We start from the raw sequence: 18,546 nt of genomic DNA on the forward strand, positions 1-18,546 counted from the left end.
TGTTAAAAAAAAAAGTTTAAAGAAGAGAATTCTGCCTTTCAAACCTCATAGTTATATTCTACTTCTGTGATTGTTGTTTGACATTTTGTGGTACCTTATTTTCACTTATTATTTGCTCAGAATACAAACCAACTTTTAAATATCCCTATTCTTACCTTTTTCAGATGCACTCATTTCAGCAATTCAGGAGGACATTGAAGAAGCAAAAAGACAGCTAGATCTACCAGAACATCTTAAACTCAAAGAAGATAACTTTTTTCATCTGCCAGAAGGCAAAATAGTAAACAATCGCTGAGAAAAACCATACAGCCTCTTTTTTTTTTTTTAATTCCTTTCTTTTTTTTCTTTTTTCTTATTTTCTCCTATGTCATGGCGCTTTTGTATTTGCACTGCTGTCATAGATACTTTTGTGTCATGTCTGTTAGGTGACTGAGATCAGAACAACCGTACAAGATGACTTCTGTTTTGCTTAAGTCATCATTAGCCCAGTCATGCAAAAGAACAAGAAGGCTGTACTAAGTGATTATAGACAAGCAATGTACAATGTATCCTAATGTTACCAGGTCTTTGGAGATCTGAGCACATTCAGAACATGACCAATTTTAATTGTAACCATGAGGTGTGGTTAGCTCATTTAATGAAGAGCGTCTGTTCTTAACATAATGTTCTTGTCCCATTTTCTATGTAATTCTTAGATCTGAGTTTTAGCTTAGAAAATGTTGGTGTCTGTTAACTCAGAAAATTCCTGTGGCTAGATATGATTAGATAACAATAGCAAGATTAATTCCTTGTAGTTCTTGTTTTTTTATATGCTGCACGGCTGTTATGGTTGAAGCTGTTACTTTAATTGAAATTATTTATTTTAAGTTTATTTGAAATGGAAGTAATTGCTATTGCTCATTGTATTGCTAGAATCTGAACTATATTTCTTCACACTTGACAGAACATATGATAACTCATGACTTGTGTCATTTAATTCTGAAGAAGTGTTTCACTTAATTTCAAAAAATGAGTAGAAGTGTGAAAGCTGATAAACTTTAAGGTTCAGGCGTAAAAGATGAATAAACAATATAACAAGACTTCTGGTCATTGCACCTTAAAGGAAAAGAGGTAGTGAAACACAAATTTGCATTTTATGTGCTGCTGGTAGTTTTCATAGGGAAATCTTGAGGTTATTCACTGCACTGGCAATAAAATGACTGGCTTCAAGGTTTGCATTATTGTAAGGCACAGAAAAATTTCATCAACACTCTGCTCTAGGTGCAGGTAAGAGCCAAGGTTTTGGGAGACCAAGTAGATAAATACACAAATGAAAACCTTTGGGGATTTATTACATAATGTATCAACACTAGAAGGAATATTGGTTATTTTTTATAAGTAGTTGCAGACAGTCTTATTGTGAAATGTGGGGATACAAGTGAGGGTTGGACTAGATGATCTCTGAATGTCCCTTATAACCCTAACTATTCTATGATAGCTAAGTGGAAGGAGGTGTGACAGTTGATGTAATTTGAAAAATACTTTGAAATAAGTATATGATGTGTGAATCAATACCTAGTCTTCTTTTCCTCTGATAAATTTTTCTATCCCTGGGTGAATGGAAGCAGGTTAGCTACAGTGACTGTCAAAATTATAACTTTTTGACATCGCTCTCTGATATGTCTTGGACATATTCTGAAATTCAAAATACTTCTTTAAATATGTCTCAGCTGTGATTCTCTGTCTGAACTATGATGTTCAATATGGAACGCACAATTTCTGTAGTGAAATTTGATTAATTTACTCCTTGTCCTATTCTTATCCTACCTTTTACTCTAGAATTTGAGTTTTTCCAAAACAGCTGTTTCAATCTTTGTGGTGAGTGCTGTCGTTAGTTTCACTTCATATTGCTTTAAATTCTAGCCAGTAACATGGGCTGTTATTAGGGAAGATGGCTCATGTTTGCTCTTTAGGATTTCAGGAGAAAAGTTGATTTTGCTTAAATGAATTCTTCGCCAGTGGTGTTGATAGCAGAGGCAGATACAATACATTTTGGAGAGATGGACATGGGACAATCTACTTTCTTTTAAAGGAGAAAAGAAATAATTTACTGGGCTTTTTACTATATAATGTGTTAGAAACTGTATTTTTAAAAAGTCTGTAAAATCTCTTGGAAGATTGGTGATTGAAATTTTAAAAAGCAGAGATAAAGGGATAAATTTTTTTTGCTAAGAGTTTATGCATTCTTCAGATTGTAGTAACATTAAAATCATATATTTTACTACTCTTTCTAGAAAATAAGCAGAAGCCACACTAGTCAATAGAGTATGTTGTCAACATTAGATTGTTGTTCATCATGGTACTGTAGCTAAACACCTGTAGCTGCCTTTAAAATTGATTTTTGCCAGTAATGTCTTGGGTCTGTTGTGTAAACTATGGTGCCTTAGGCTGGTTCTGAATAATACTTTTCTGTATCTGCTAATAAATGCCACTATCAAAAATTCAACTCACCATTTGATTGTAGAACTACTGTGCTATGGATAAAGAACAGTAGCAAAGGGAAAACTTGAAAGACTTAACTTGCTCTCATATCCTAGCTGAAGTATGATATATGAATACACTGAACTAAGAAACTGCTCTTTAGGTGTTTGTCTTCAAAGAGAGTGTGTTAGTACATCCATTTGGCTGAGTGTACCTGACCATGTTATTTAAGAGAAAATGTTATGCATTGCTCTTTAAGCTCAATATGTAATTCCTAACACAATATAAACTTTATTTTTGTATTATGTACAAGTAGCTGTATTTTGGTTGATGCTGTTGCACTGTACCATTACTAAAGGAACTGTAATTGACAAATTTATTCTTCTTGTCTTGGATTTCCTTTCATTTGCCACTCCTAGCAAAGGAGTTGTTTCAGTTGTTTCAGTTTTAGGCAAAACTTTATGGGGATGAGTGCCTTATTTTGAATTTCTAAATCTTTACATGATTTTATATTCCTCTTTGTTCTGAAGGTGCAATGATTAAATCCACAGAACAATGTCAAAGTTACAGGGTGATCATGAAGTCTTTAGGAGTATCTAACACACAAAAAAAAATCCACTCAAGAATTACGGCTTAAAAATTAGTCCTTCTCAAAATCAATTCATTTGTAAAGATAACTCTTAAGTGATTAACAGCTCCATAGCTATTTATTATCAAAAATATGAAGGAACTATTTTAAGGCTCAGTCTATTCTCTTAGCCATCTAACCATACTGACAGCAAAAAACAGCACTTCTATGCACTTTCGTGTGAAGACTTTGTTCTTTATAGCAATGTTCTTTATATGAAGAGCATCCTCTTCTGTAGTATAATGTATCCAGTAATGCTAAAAAAGTTGCTTTGTTGTATCCCTTTAAGGTAGATCACCCCACTGAGTTCTATTTATTCCCTTTGGCATAGTTTGAAAGTGCTGAACCACTTTAAAAGATATGTGGAAAATTTCTGTTGGAAATACTGTCTGCTTTTTTCAGTTCTCTGTAGCCCAAGAAGATCATAAAGAAGACAGAAGTTCTTTTTACCTGTGTACTTTTGGACTATGTTTCACAATAAATTCAAACTCTCTCTTTGTGATGGAACACTATTTAAACCACTGGAATTAGATTAATTAGCTGTTGAGGTATAGAATATTTCTGATAAATTTTAAACAAATGAATACTGTGGAGGTAATTGGTGGAAGAAGTAATGTCATAAGGTTGGAGTACCATTTTTAATGTTTCGGAGATACTCTCGCACCCTTCCAGTACTGGAGTTGTACTCTTAGAGCTGTGATGGTATAAGGCTAAAAAACAGGGGCTTGGTAGGGCAGCTATACAGTTTTTTATTAGTTAAGAGTAGTCAGAAGCAGAGAAGCTAACAGGGACACAAATACAACTCACTTCTACCCTTAGGCTAGAAACACAAAACACTCAGAAACATTTTTAACTGTAGTATCTAGAAAAAACTGAAGACTGGTTTTCCCAGTTGTATCCATTTGGGTTAATCACATTTTTTTCACTCCACTAATCTATATGCAAGATGCTGTAGCTGTTTCAAAGCCAATGAGATACAGATTGCTCTCCATTGAAATAGGTACTTTCTAGTCAACTGTTTTATGGAAAGCATGGATGTTTTTAAAAATGCAGGACGAAAAGTGACATTGCAAATCAGCTTTAAGTAAGCCCAGCCTGTTCTGGTGATGGTGCAGAGGCATTATGTTATGTACCTTCAGCTCAGCATCAAACTTCAGTTTTTTTCTGCCTTTTCATTTTTAAATGTCAGTGCAGTCAGTCATAAAGCCCTTAAACGCCAGTACTGCTCTTCAGGCAAGGTCATAGCTTGGGATTTTTGCTACAGTCAAAGCAACCTGGGCTGTCTGCCAGTTTGAAGTCACCTCAGCAGGGTGGGCAGGAGCCTTCTTCACTGTACAGTGGCATGTTAGCTGTAAACAAGAAATATCAAGACAGCCTATCCTTACAGGAAATTCTCCATTGTTCACATTGTGTTCAATAGTTAAAAGTTTCGTCTACAAATCACAGGAGAAAATGCTTCCAAATGTCTCTTGGACTTTGTATTCATCTGTAAAACAGCCTGAGTTACGCATTTCACCCAATAAACTTTATCTGTATGCACAAGGTACACACCCAAATGCTCTCTTTCCTAGAAAAAAAGTTAAGAAAATATCACAACACAACAAAGGTCATCTTATTTCCCTTCAAATACAGTGATCACTTTTCTTTAGTCTTCACAAAGAATCACATGATATCTTTAGCAGGAGAAAGTCAGCATTAAAAAAAATTAAATGCTGAGCCTCATCTTGAAACTCTTTACCAGATTTTGTTGGTGTTTTGAAATTTGTGAAACAGCTCTTCATGAACTGCAAGGACTGTGATGGACTTTTGCCTTTTTTTTTTTTTTTTTTTTCCCTATTATCACCATTCTGTCATTTCCCTGAAGAGGGGTTCCAGTGAATTTGTAGAGTCCTGGCAGGGTTCTTCAAATAATGCATATTACAGGAGAAAGATGCAGACTGTCAGGGCAAGCGTGGGACATGAAACCCAGGCTGAAGTGCTGACCAGAAAAAGGTCAGGTTGTGCTGCATAATTCTGAAAGGAAGAGTGAGCAATGGCAAAGGAGTTCAGGAAGGATATAACTCTCTTGGTCTATAAGCTATTCTAAACATTTACTACTTCTTTTTATGAGCTCCATTGATTTTTGAACTTTGTTTAAGGAAATAAATTGACGCAGCCATTTAGTGTGAAAAACTGTTCCTAGAGTTAACCAATTAGGTCCATTCACAGGGCCATTCTCACCCCTAAGCTGTCTGCCCAGGTTTCTTATTTGCTCTTGTCAGCTACAGTTTCTCCTGGCAGCCACAGCTAATTGTGGTGCAGAGAGGAGCTTTAAGGGCAAGCAAACCAGGTGTCTGCCTTTCATGGTGATGTCAGGGGCAAAAGAAGAGTGGATTAGGACACTCAAAACTCGAAGTCAGTTTCAGTGAGGAACAAGAGCATCCAGGAGCTGGACTGCAGCTCTCTGGAGTCACCCAGCAGTGGAGTCACATCAATGCAGAAGTAGTGGAGCAAGATGAGCTAGAAGATGCTAGCTTAAGCAGAAGGGTGTAGTGGGCAGGAAGGAAAATCAGTAATTCAAGTCCCTGAGATTGAAAACAGTCATCTGAGTCACTGGGTCCAGGTGTAGCTTATTTACCTGGATGTTTGTGGGGATGTCTGATTGAAGAGCTGCTGGGAAATTTTTCTGAGAGGTGGAAATCAGGATTGTTAGAAAAGGCTGCAGTTAGGCCAAGTATCCAGCACATGGGAGCTCAGCACATCATCCTCATCCTTACTCTGTTAAGTGTTTTGTTTTTCCTGTTTCTCCTTTCTGAAAGGTTGAAATACTTTTCAGCTGAGCACACCAGCCAGTCAGGTAGTGGGGAGGAAAAATAATGGCTACAGAAGTAACTTGACCAATGTTAAGGTCTCCCTTTTCGGAGATTATAGTGCAAATACAATAGTAGTTAATCTTTATAGTCAGAATGTTAGCAAAATTATTACAGACTACCCTAGGAAAAAAAAAAAAAGCCAGTACTATTCAGTGTGGTCTGTCCCAATAACTCATTCTGCCATCTGAACTTAAGCCAAGTGCAGGTGGAGAGGTGTGCCTTATCTCCAGCTGCTGGGGGCTGCAGAGACCACCCCAGTGTTCCGTGATTTCTCAAAGAAAACTTTGACTAGCCTCTTTGCTGTATCTATGTATTAGTTAAATATTTTGGTATGGATTAGTAGTACCCCAGCAGAGTGAAGAACAAGCAACACAAAGACTTTTTAAAATGCCTTTTCCATTTTCCTTTAAGTTTCATCCTTGGGGAGAATTATCATTTTTGTTCTGCTTTCCTTAGCTTTTTTTAGTGGAAGGATGTGGATGTCTTGCAAGGTTTCCTGCACTGGCAAGGTCCTAAGAGTTTAGATAACTTCTTTCTCTCACTGACATACTATCTATATTTGCTTTTTTTTTTTCTTTCTTGCTGAAGATCCATTTTTCGACAGAGCAGATTAAAATGTACAGCAGCCCCATCTGTCTCAATGTCCCTGGGGATAGAGTGTAGTCCAAGTCTCTTTTAAGCCTCTAGATGTACCTAGCTGTGATAGCACACAAACATTTTTAGCTTGCTTATACACATAATACTCAAAGCAACTTGCTGATGACATCTCATCACTCATGTGAGATGCAGAAATTCACTCTCTCCAGACTTTGTGAGACTATTTTCTAGCTTCATATTTTTTCATTACTATTATTGAACAAATCCTTACAGAGTATCCTACTTGGTGTCATCTCTAAGAATATAAGGAATACTCTAAGACACCTAGATGTTTCATCTTAATTTTGTTGAGTTGAGCAGTACTCGTGTTTTCCATTCATCTAGCCCCACTGCCGTGTGAATCCTAAACTTTTTTTTCCCTTTTAGACTCTGGTCATTTGGCATGCTCTGAAAAAGTGTCAAGTTGTTGATGGTATATTGGACAGCCATGTAGTTTTAAGGAATGTGTTTCACTTTACTCTAAAACCTTAGCTGAAGTAAAGATCCCTCTCTTTCTGGTATCTACCTGCAGTAGGATGTCCTTCATTCTGTTGTCAGAGATTCCTAAAATCTATGTAATAGATAGTAATTCTCATTTTTCTTTTTTGCCTTCATCTAATTTACCCTAGTTTATGTTTAGTTTAATCCTGGTTATGAGTGTGAAGAACTAAATCAAAAGCATAACTGAATTACAGTTAAAATTGACCTTGGTCCTGACAAGGTAATGGTTGTAATATAAAAAAATAATTAACTAGCAATAAAATAGGCTTCTTATCTTGCTATATTGAGAAGAGATTAACTACTGCTGAAGAATATAATTTCAGAAACATCTGAAGCCTTGCAAGTAAAAATGAAGCTCTTTTAAGGTGGAGTACAGACCTCCTGCCCCCTGCCTTTAATATTTGCTCCTTTAGTAGATTTTATTGTTTTCTGTAGTAGTTGCCAGTCACCTGCAGATGGGAATGTACACAAACAGGTGGTATCAATATGTTTTTCAAGTGACAGCCTTTAATGTCACAATCAGATGTAAATTTTTAAATGCTTCAATTTGTACACATCTCTTGCCAAAAAAAGGAGTGTGATTACACTTTCTTTTATTTAAAAACATTTTTTAATGCCTAAAACTTCATAGAACAAGTAGTTGTGATACAGAAGATTTTCCTACTGAAACCTGTGCAGAGTATTACTTCTAGTAACATAACTAGATGTTCCCCCAAAACAGCCTCACAAAGTTGCAAAGAAAAACAGTAATGAAAAGGTAAAATGTTTATCCTTGGCCTTTGAACCATTGCTAAATGAAAACTGCAAATGCCTGTGTTTAGTGATATAAAGATCTTTAACTTCTCAGTTAAAATTTTACTCAGGAAAGTATTACATGTTGTTGCAAAAATGACGCAGGAGAACTAATTAATTAATAACAGAGTTTCTTGCCTTCATGGGAAGACTGCCAGTTTGGAGTCTTCATCTCTCCTGCACTTCCTGCACCTGGTCATTGCAAAAAAACAAGTCTCATATGAAGACAAATGCTTACTCATGTCTTCTTGATGAACTGTTTTGTTGTACTTTCTGTGCTCTAGTGTCTACTACCATGTTTTACTTGAGGATCCTGTAAGTCTCTGTTTAAAAAGTTCAGTCTGTAGCTCTTCTGGTTGCAAGTGAAGCATATAGAACTCCCCTGTTTATGATGTATGAATCTGAAATTTTTATGAAATCATGGATCAGAGTCTACTGTAAACTAACCACATTCTATAAATTGAGCATTTACTCCAGATGAACCACTCAATTAAATTATTGTTTTGCTTTTATGGTTTTTTAAAGACAAAAATGTACTGTTTCATACCTACTGAACTGGTTTTACCAATATGTGTACTTTCTTGTTGGTTGGTGTTTCTTTCTTTAGCTATTTCTATATAATTTTATTTCACCTAAACTGAAACACCTTTCCTTTAAAAATCCTGTACAGGCTAGGCTCTGTCTTAATGTCACATTGATTCTCGTGACTTTATCTACTTTATGACTACTTTGTCATACATCTAGCTCATCTCTTCTATATCTGGAAACCAAGAAACTGATCATGATGTGTCATTTCTTGAGCTAAAGCTTAATTCATTTAAGAAGCTACTGTTGTGCTCTGCCCATTCTGTCTATTCCAGCACTAAAACTCTTCACAGTTCTTGGAAATCTTAGGTACAAATCTGAAAATCGCTACAGAATTTGTTAATAGGAAGACAGTAATACCCTTCCAAATGGTCACAGAGATCTCATTACTGATGAGGTGTAGGTGTAGGTGGTTTGGTCTGATGGCACTATGAATACATTCTATTTTTAGATCTTTATTTTTTTCAGATACCTCCATGAAAACACACAGAATAGGTGACAAGGAAACACAGCTAGTCTAATTTAATGCAATTCTGAACTGGAAAAATTAATTTCTCAGTCCCCAAACCTGCCCATGCTTCCTGTGCTAATCTTCTATTCATTGAAACATACCTTCAGTCAGTACTGTTTTCTTCTCAGCTATGATTTCTTTTTCCTGGACTCTGCATGATCATAGATATTTGTATTGTAAATTGTGGAATTGTTTGTTTTGTTGTTTGGGGTTTTTTTCTCTGTGCAGGAATATGTATCACAGGATGACTCCAGTTTCGTACTAGAAAGAAATGATGCTGGTCTGTCGTATCCTGATACTCTACTACAGCACAAGCTAAAACTAGATTAATAGCAAAGGAAATCATCACCTCTTTCTGAAAAAACAGGTTTTATTGAAGCCTCCTAAGTGGAAGTTGGTTCCAAGTAGCTGGAGATATTTGTCCAGATTACAGCTGTAGGTATTTCACCTGCAGGCACATTTGAGACAGAACTCGGAAGAGTCACATGGAGAAAAAGAATAGCATTGTCATGTTTCTGTGTTTTGGGTAAACATTTATTATTTCATGTGCCTACAGCAATTCTTTTTTGAAACTAGGACAGCCACATTTGGTATCTTCTGCAGAGCCAGATTCTATGAGATTTTTTTACCTTTTCTGCTAGGATCACAAGGTTATTCATTCACTTGTAAGAGTGCTTCAAATGTCTACTACTGCTTATGGATTTTACATGTCTGTTTAAAAAATGAATTTTGGTTCCCCTACCAATAAGGAACATCTGCTCTTTTTTAGACCCTACACAACAGAACAGTAATAAAATTCACAATTAGATAAATGGCTTGAGTGAATGACTGGGTGTGTAAAGCAACAATAAAGATCAGAAAATACTTCCTGACTATTGCAGGAGCAAACCATAAGGTCTAATACAGTTCATCAGTTGTGCTGCTAAAATAATCTTACTTGCCTTACTGCAAGTCAGAAAAATGGAAGTCAACCTGGAAAGTTTTCTAAAAGTTCACTATTAGCCAAAACTAGTATAAGAAACTACAGGGCAAACTCTCTCGCTTGCCCACTAGCCCACTCGAGCACTCACTCACTCACTGACTTCTTCTGGTCACCTACTGCATTAAAAACAATACAATTAAGATAACAAAGAGTGGAACAAAAAATTAAAACTTGTCTAGTTAATTTTGCCAAGTTTCTAAGGTGTTATGTGATACTGTTCTGTGATTTGAGTTTATAGGATAGAAAACCATCAACATCACATGCAATCAATTTTTCCATTTTGTCATTGTTTGAAATGAGAAGGTTAATTTTTGTTCAAAACTTAAAAATACAGTTGAGCTTGCCCTATATGTTATAAATTGTGACACGACAATTTGAAGTGTCTTAATTCAATAAAGCAATTTTATTTAAAATAGCAAGCGAGTAAGGCAGGCAAAGCACAGCGCTGGGCGGCCGGGGAGTCTCCTGCTCCACCAACGGCGCGCAAAAATGTTCTGTCCCCACCTTCCTTTTATCCCCCCCCTTCTCCTTGCAGGCGTGACTCTCCAGATGTAGTCTGAGTCTGGTCGTTGTGATAGCTTCTAAGTCTCTTCTTTTGAGATACAGCGAGCAGACCAGATACACACACCCAGGGCTCTAATCTCAACCTCCTTATCACCTTGTAAGCAAATAAGCATTTCAAAGACACACCAGTACATTCTTATGCAAACCAAGGTAATCGAGCATATCACAGTGAACAAATGATCTTCCACTTATCTCACTATATACATACTGGAATAGGAAGGAGGCAGAATCACTGGGCACTTCCATCTGCCAACACAAGAATTCGTAATATGCTTTGTCTTTCTTCTAGTTCTAGTGAAAATAAAACTTTTGATCCATTTACCTTCAACAGGTGATTCACACATAGCATTCATTCAAATCCAAGAGAAGAAGAAAAATATTTCTACTCCATGAGGAACATCTCCACAGCTGGTGGCAAATATTAATGGGACACAGTATGCTTGAAATTAAGTGGACCAAGAAAAACTGAAAGGAATCTTTCTAGAACAATCAACTGCATGCACATGTCCTGTCACACTTTCAAGCACTCAGAATTTTAGTTGATGTTTCTTTGTGTGTCTATTTTTCATGTAGTAGAAAAACAGAAATACTTAATTTTTTTGAGGCTCATTCAAATAGTTCTAGTGACGTCGAATAACTCACACATCTAAGCATTCTTAAAAATCCCCTTCTGTTAATCTCACATAGATATATATTTTATGGCTTCAAATACCTTATTTTAAGTAAACATCTGTCTTAGTTTGACAAGACAGGAGTCTGTGAAGGAGGGCAAAAGCCTCCTGTGCAACGGAGAAGGTAAACCCCCTCCCTCCGAATTACTAGGATTTTTAAATTAAAAGGCTCTCAGGCAAAGATATGGGAATGGGAGTAACAATTCTTTACTAGGAGAAACTAAATAACAATTTAAAAAGGCAAATGCAATCGGTACAAACAAAACTAGTGACAAAGTCCACATCCTGAGGATTCGGGGTGTTGGTAGCAGTCGGGTTGAAATGACAGCTGCTCCTCTTGCAGTGGCTGATGAATTGCAGCTGCAGTGGTGATCTTTAGAAGGGTATAGTTTTCTCTGAAGATCTGGTGGCAGTGGGGCCGGACTTCCTCTGGGAATCTTGCCGAAGGAGCTGCTTCTCTGGGAAATCCCGCAAAGAAAGAGCTGCTCTGTCCCCCAAAAGGTACCACTTTATACTATAAAAGAGTGCTTGGCTTCCCCCTCTGGGTGGAACATCTCACAATGGGATGGTGTTACGTTACCAGGCCTGCAGTGAGTCAGTCAATGGCCCATTAACAAACGATTACCTCTTGGGAGCAAACCATTGTTCTTGGAAGAGATAACAAACCTGCCCAACCTCCAACAGATGGCAAATAAAATACAAGCTTATCTTACAAACCAGGACAACATCAAAGTCTTAACATTCAGAATGATTTTGTTAGGAAATGACTAAGACTGTTTTGTGATGTTATTTAGCTGCCTGAAGTGTAATATGCTTTGTAATTTAGAAAATTATAAATTAATAATTAAATAGTAATGTTATGGCAGTGTAAAATGTTCCCTACTAGAAGTCTTATAACTTATTTTTAAATATGAAAAAGTAGTAATTTTCTAGATTTGTCCCTTCTGATATAATACTATTTCTTTCTGAGATGGTATTCAACCAGGTATGAGGACTACGCATTCATTTTGCCTTCCTGATAATTTCCAGTATTTAATAGTATTCATCTCTCTAAAAAGTAAATTTTAAAATAAATTCAGTGCTCATACTTAAACAGTTTTATTTTTGTTTGCATATAGATCTCTTTCAAAATATATCTCAAGGCTGAAATTTTCAGGAAGCTGAAGGGCAATTCTACACTTATCTCACATAACCAGCAAATAGAAGTACCCACTCCTGTGACATTCTTACCAAAGTCTTTCCTTCAATCTCGATTTTTTTTATAAAGTGCTCATACTGAAATAAATGGAACTGAAGTGTCCAGTGGGACTTAAAAGCATCATGCATCCCAACGTTACTAAGATGCCTCAGTTTACCTAGCTGGTTTAACCCCTGTAGTTAGGAGATAGGTTAAATTTGCCTTCAGTGGTTTTGTTCTCTATACTTTCAAGGCTTTTATCCAATGCAGATGTATGCATATTTATTAATATTTTTAAAGTAAGTATCATGGGATTTGAAAGACTTACAAGGAAGTGAATTATTTCAATTAATGTAAAGTAATTACTATCATCAGTGAACATAAAATTAACTGCATGAATGGGTCAATAGTGCAACACAGGCGACTGAACTGCTAAGCAAGTTCAAGTTGCCACATGCCACACTGAATAATACAAGAAGTCTGGGGGAAATTGTGTGCTATTATGAAATTGAAATTGCTAACATAACACATATTTGCAAGTGGCAAACTCATATTGTGAAGAAACCTTTATTAGGAGGTTCTACAGGTTATCTCTAAAACCTTCTATATTTTACATGTAGTGATATTTGTTTTTAAGTAAGTAAACCTCCAAAGTATAACACCCATAGAAATGGATCTATTATTTTGCTTCTTGTTACATGCAATTAGCTGGAATCTGTTTTATTCTTGATATATGTAGAACTCATAAACTCATTCCACAGTGAATTATTTTTTATTGAGTATGAATGAATATTTATTGTGCTGTAATTATTATGCTCAATTTCCCTTCAAAACAATTTGGTTCCTTGGAGTATGGTATGACCCAATAAGGAAATAAAAAGGAGTTTAATTTTCCTCTGGTGAAATTCAGAGTGAAGTTTTTTTAAAAAAAATGTGATTAGATAAAACTGAAAAATTTCTCTATAATATTTCACTGTAGCAGATAAACATACACCAAATACTGAAATGCTTTGTTAGTATAAAAAACAAACAAACAAACAAACAAACAAACAAAAACAACAAACACACCTCATTTTGAGGGGGTATGAGAAATTAATCCTTTTAATATCCAGATAATACAATATTACATGTATGTATAGTTGCATTAACTCTGAACCTGACTAATACACCTTAGGGAATTACAATGCTTTTTTAATATCATAAGCACCAGAGAAGTGAAATACTTCAAATTTTTGAAGGAAAAGAAAGAACTTGTCTTAAGTAAAGCACTTTAGATGTAAGAGATTGTTGTAGTTTTTTTAAAAAAATCATTAATTTTGAAGTGTCAGCTACTTATTTAAATTTAGTATTATACAGTATATAGTAAATATATAAAATTATAATTCTTATTATAATATTCAGAGAATAGTATACCAATTCATTTTTTAGTAGATGTCAAATACGAAAACTTACTTCTGTGTCTTGGCTCAAAATAGAGTAATATAGGAGACTGGCAGGCATAATCTGCATTCTGCTTTGTGAAACATTTGATCTAAGACTTTATAATTAAAAAGTTTGCCCTTCCAGAGAGGAATAGCCACTCACAGGATTGAGTTGCAAACTTGGAGAGCCTTGTAAGTAAATAATCAGCATTAAATCCAAATTTAATTTAATGTTGCTGCTGTTTTTCTTCCCTCTCATTGATTTTTCCAATTGTGTCTTCCATGTGGAAGACCACTTTATTAACTGGTATAACTGGGTTATATTCTAAAATGTTAGTTTTTTAAAAGTTCTATAGCAAAGTCGTTAATTTTCTTAGTTTTCTTCTCATATTCTCTTTTTCTGCTCTGTGGAAATGAAGAGAGGAAACTATTCCATTGAAAGCCCAAGAAGCAACTTATAACAACAGGTGAGGAAGAAAAGGATTTAGATGCTTAAGAGTTATGGGTAGTCATCCTTCTTTGAACATGCATTGGATATTTCTTCTGGATCTTGAAACCACAGTAATTTTGTGGTATAAGAGACCCATTCCTTAACCATCTCTTGCTTAGATCCTGGTAAATGTGATTGTTGTCTTGTGCTCTATTTTAACCTTTTCTGAAGAATGAATCTTGGGAAGGAATTAAATGAAGAGAGTAAAAGGGTGAAAGAGAAAAGAAGAAATAACAGACAGTAAGACAGTAGTTTGTAGTACCTCTCCTTAATACAAAAATGGGGGGAAACCACACTACTCTCTGAGGCTTTTGGAGCTTTGTAAATGTTATAAAATTAATTAAGTGTATTGGTAACAGCAGTTATATAGGGAGAGCCCTCATGAAGTTTAATGTTCTACATGTTTAACTGTTATATGTATGTATAGTTATATAAACCTTTAGATGGTAGGAAAAAGACAAGTTTTTTTAATATTAAAATAAATATTATAGTAGTCAATTCAGAGCTGTGTCAATATTATGTCATGTTTTGAAAATTATTGACATTTTGGAAAGCGTGTCAGTTTATAAGAAGAGTTCTAGATGAGCACTGTTTTATGTCTTAAAAGACCACAGTAGAAGTATTTGGAGAAACCCCTATATTCAACAGTCATGAATAACCAATCCCTTCCATTCTTGATAATAGGATTCCCAGAAACTAAGCAGGACATAAGAAGTTTACTGCCTCAGTCAAAGGAGAATTTTTGGGTGCTTTAGAGTCCCATAATGTATTCAAACAACTGAAATTCCTTGTTCCTTCCTCAAACCTGTAATATGTTCTTAAAAGTATTATATTATTAAAAGTAAAGGTTTTTATTTGCAATTCTGCTTCTTTCACTCCAAGCTCCTCTGTCACATAGGAGATGTTGGTGTGCCCTAGGTGTATCTGGTATATTGGGTATCATCTATCCAGTTCTGCACACACTTACTGCCTTCCAGACCTCAAGCTGTGTCTGCTTCTGTCACAAACACTTCTCATGACTTGGAATGGCAGAGGATCTTGAGAGATGTGCAGTATCACCAAGGGGTTTGGACCTTTGTGATCATAACAGAGTTTCTTTGTTAGTTAAATTGTTCCTTACATTAGGTGATGAGCTCTTGTGGCGTGGGGCTGCTTGTGTCCTGTGCGCTAAAATGCACCAAAGGTGTTTGGGTCAGAAGCTATAGTAAATTTTATCCCATTTTCATGAGAACTCATCTTCAGGAACAAGACAACTGGTCATGTAAAAGAAAAGATAATGTACCATCAAGCATGAATTTTTGCAGATAAGCTGTGTTCGGGTGTAAATTGTGGAAAATAATGTACACTAAATACTACAAGGATATTTCATCACTGAATATTTGTTTTCCATAAAAGTCTGAAGTTGAGCATTACATAAAATACTACAATTAAATATTATATTGTATAACATGCGGTACTTGTGCAGTATTTTGCTTATGTTTCTGATGGCTCACTTTATTAATGCCTAAGACATCATTTATCTAATTATTTATTCATTTTAAAAGCAGAGTCAGAATAAAATGTAGGTGTATAAAATATTCAGCTAGGTTAAGATAATGGTGGCTTAGACAAAAATAATTTGAATCAGTGAGAAATGTAAAATAAAAGTTTGTATATGTGAGCCTGTGTGTGAGGAAATAATATGAGCAGATGCAGTGCAGCCTGCACAATGCACATAACTATTTTATCTGTATCTTTGGAAGCAATAGATTTTAATACCATAAAAATAATTTGAATATCTTTCATTTTTAAAACAAATATTGCATAGTGGCTCCTGCTGAAGTGGTTTCAGAAGTATATCTGAAATTTTCTGTATTATAATTTTATTTCTATACTTTAGAAATTTATTTCACCAGAAACCACCTTCTGTTATATCTCTCTTGTCAAAGGAATATAGGAACATACAGGTTCATACATTAAATACAGAGGTTCCGATATAATTTCTGATTTAAATCCTTCATTTGCCAGATGCATTTTCTGATGCTTGAAATTTGCAGTAATTTGCATAACATCGTACAAAAGAAATAATTCAAGTAAGGTGCAATGTTCCATTTCAGTCTATATCAGTGAAAATATGCTGTACTTACTGAATCATACAATTTGCTATACAATTTCTTCAGTTAAACAATTATCAGATTCACAAGCGCAGTGAAATCTACTTCTAAATTAATAATTTATTTATTGTTTTTCCTACTGAATCAACACACAAGATGGCAGGTTTCTGTTTCAACATATGCATTTTCACCTTTTCTTTGGGCAGTTCTCCATAAAATCAGTAGAGTATGGAACACTCAGTGACGCTCTGCACTGATTTTGTGGTATTGGCTCTCTTCTGATTTCCTACTGCTAAGCTTAATTTTAAACATTAAACCCAACAAAGTTAAATGCCTTCTTGTCTTATTTGTCTATATAAGAAATTTCTATGCGGCAATTATTAAAATGTCAATTCATGAACAAGTTGTTCTGCACACAATAGTTGGTGTATTCAAGCAGAAGTGGTATATAAATAAATCACCTTTCAAATGTTGTTTACATTAAGAGAAGAGTTTAAAACAGACTGTTCTCAAGCATTGTTATTACTTATATGGTGTTTTCAATGTAGTGAACGTTTTGTTTTAGTTCCTATGCTGAAAAGAACCACTTTTTAGTTCTTGTTGGAAGGAAGTTAAGAAATCTCAGGTGGAAAACATGATAGAGCTCCAGAGTTTCCTGTTTTTTTGCATCCTTGTCCCCGTGCCTCTGCTATTCTTTTAGAATCAAGTAGGAGATACTGACAACAGAAAATTAGTCTGTCTAATTTGCACAAAACCAGTCAACCATAATTGCAAGTCATATTAGGAAAAAACCTATGTATGGACAGCTGAAATTTTTTCAATAATTATTTTGTTTTTAATCCAATATTGCATGAGAATTTCAAGTATTTGTTTGTCATTCTTGATTAGGGTAACCTCTTTCTCAGGACCTAGAGAAGGGAATTAATTTTCTTCCAAACAGAAAATTGTGAGTTCAGCATTTATCTCAATGATATATATATTATACTCCCTTAAGATGTTTTATAAAGTAACAACAACTTTTTCTCATTTTGATTTTTTTTTAAATAAAATTGAATTTATCTCCTTTAATAAAAATTTGCACATGTGTAAATATTAGTTAATTAGTACTGCTAGTAGCTTCGTTTACTTTGGCTCTTTCTCAGTTACCTAAAAAAAAAGATTTAGTCAGAGAACACATAAATGCAAACAGGTTTTATCAATTCCACATATATAAACCTTAGAGCACTGTATAGATTTGCTCAATCTAGTGGAACTGTAAAGACAGATCTGTTCCAAATGCTTTTCCCAGGAGACATCACTTATGTCCTGAAGCACCATAGGTAGTATAACCTATGCTTACTGCATGTGAAGGTACATTTACTTAGTGCAGTAATCTGTTAGTGAAAAAAAAGGTTTTTTCAATCTCTGAATTCTTAAATTTGTGCCTTTTAGACAATTTATCAGTATTTAAGGAAAGGTTAAACTGCCAAATGCCTCTCATCATCCCCTAACAGTAGAAAAGTGTGAGCTACAAACTTTCAGATGTTGTAATGTGGGGCCTTTTCCTACCCTTAGCATGCCCATGCTCTCTTGCCCTGGTTGCAGCTCAGCCTGTGGGGTGTTCACAAGGGGTATAATGCTTGTACTTTTAAAGCAGATGTTAAAAAAGAATTGTATCCCAGTTCTGCTTTTGTACTTGAAAATATGTGAGTGCATTTTAATTCTCATATTAGGAAATCTCCATAAAACTTTTATCTTACTATCTGTTGTAAATAACCACATATTTCTTTGGTGCCTTGTCAGTGGCAGTGGATAATAATCACTTCAAGAACAACCACATTAGGAAAAGGTTTGAAATGGACCATGTTACCCTGTTATAAGACACTCTTATGAGTAAGGCTACACATGTGTTTCCTTAGTCTTCTATTGACTAGAAGAAAACACTTGTTGAAGAACTTTGAAGCAAAATCCAACAGCCAAGTTATTAATCCCATCTAGGACTCTTAGATACGGATGGAACAATAAAACAAATAGAAGTTTAATTCATCATAGATTTGCTAAAATTAATCATAATAATAATCATAGGAACAGTAATTTAGGCCACTATTTCCTTTTGTTTTCAATTATTGGAACTGTAATGCACTCTGCACTACATGGTTGAAGAGACCAAGTCAGACAGAAGATAAATACAGGTGGGAGACACC

General features: G+C 35.1%; 1 protein-coding gene and 1 long non-coding RNA gene across 4 annotated transcripts in view; one reads left to right on the plus strand and one right to left on the minus strand.

Moving 5' to 3' along the window:
- The window catches only part of RFK (riboflavin kinase), a 26,269-nt gene extending 23,434 nt beyond the window's left edge, over positions 1 to 2,835 (plus strand). For 2 of the 3 annotated variants that reach the window (XR_014951572.1, XR_014951573.1), the window contains one exon: positions 165 to 201. Coding sequence is in view for 1 of the 3 variants with exons in the window: in XM_077790204.2 (XP_077646330.2) it covers positions 165 to 295 (131 nt within the window). In the remaining 2 variants the exon portion in view is untranslated. Of the gene's footprint in view, positions 1 to 164 lie in introns of all 3 variants that reach the window. The other variant, XM_077790204.2, reaches the window with a different exon arrangement.
- LOC144248314 (uncharacterized) overlaps positions 2,670 to 18,546 on the minus strand; it is a 46,403-nt gene continuing 30,526 nt past the window's right edge. Inside the window, exon 3 of the long non-coding RNA XR_014951578.1 lies at positions 2,670 to 17,509. This is a non-coding gene — a long non-coding RNA (uncharacterized LOC144248314). The remainder of the gene's footprint in view (positions 17,510 to 18,546) is intronic.

Source organism: Lonchura striata, chromosome Z (genome assembly GCF_050655825.1).
Source record: "Lonchura striata isolate lonStrDom1 chromosome Z, ASM5065582v1, whole genome shotgun sequence".
Classification (NCBI taxonomy): domain Eukaryota; kingdom Metazoa; phylum Chordata; class Aves; order Passeriformes; family Estrildidae; genus Lonchura; species Lonchura striata.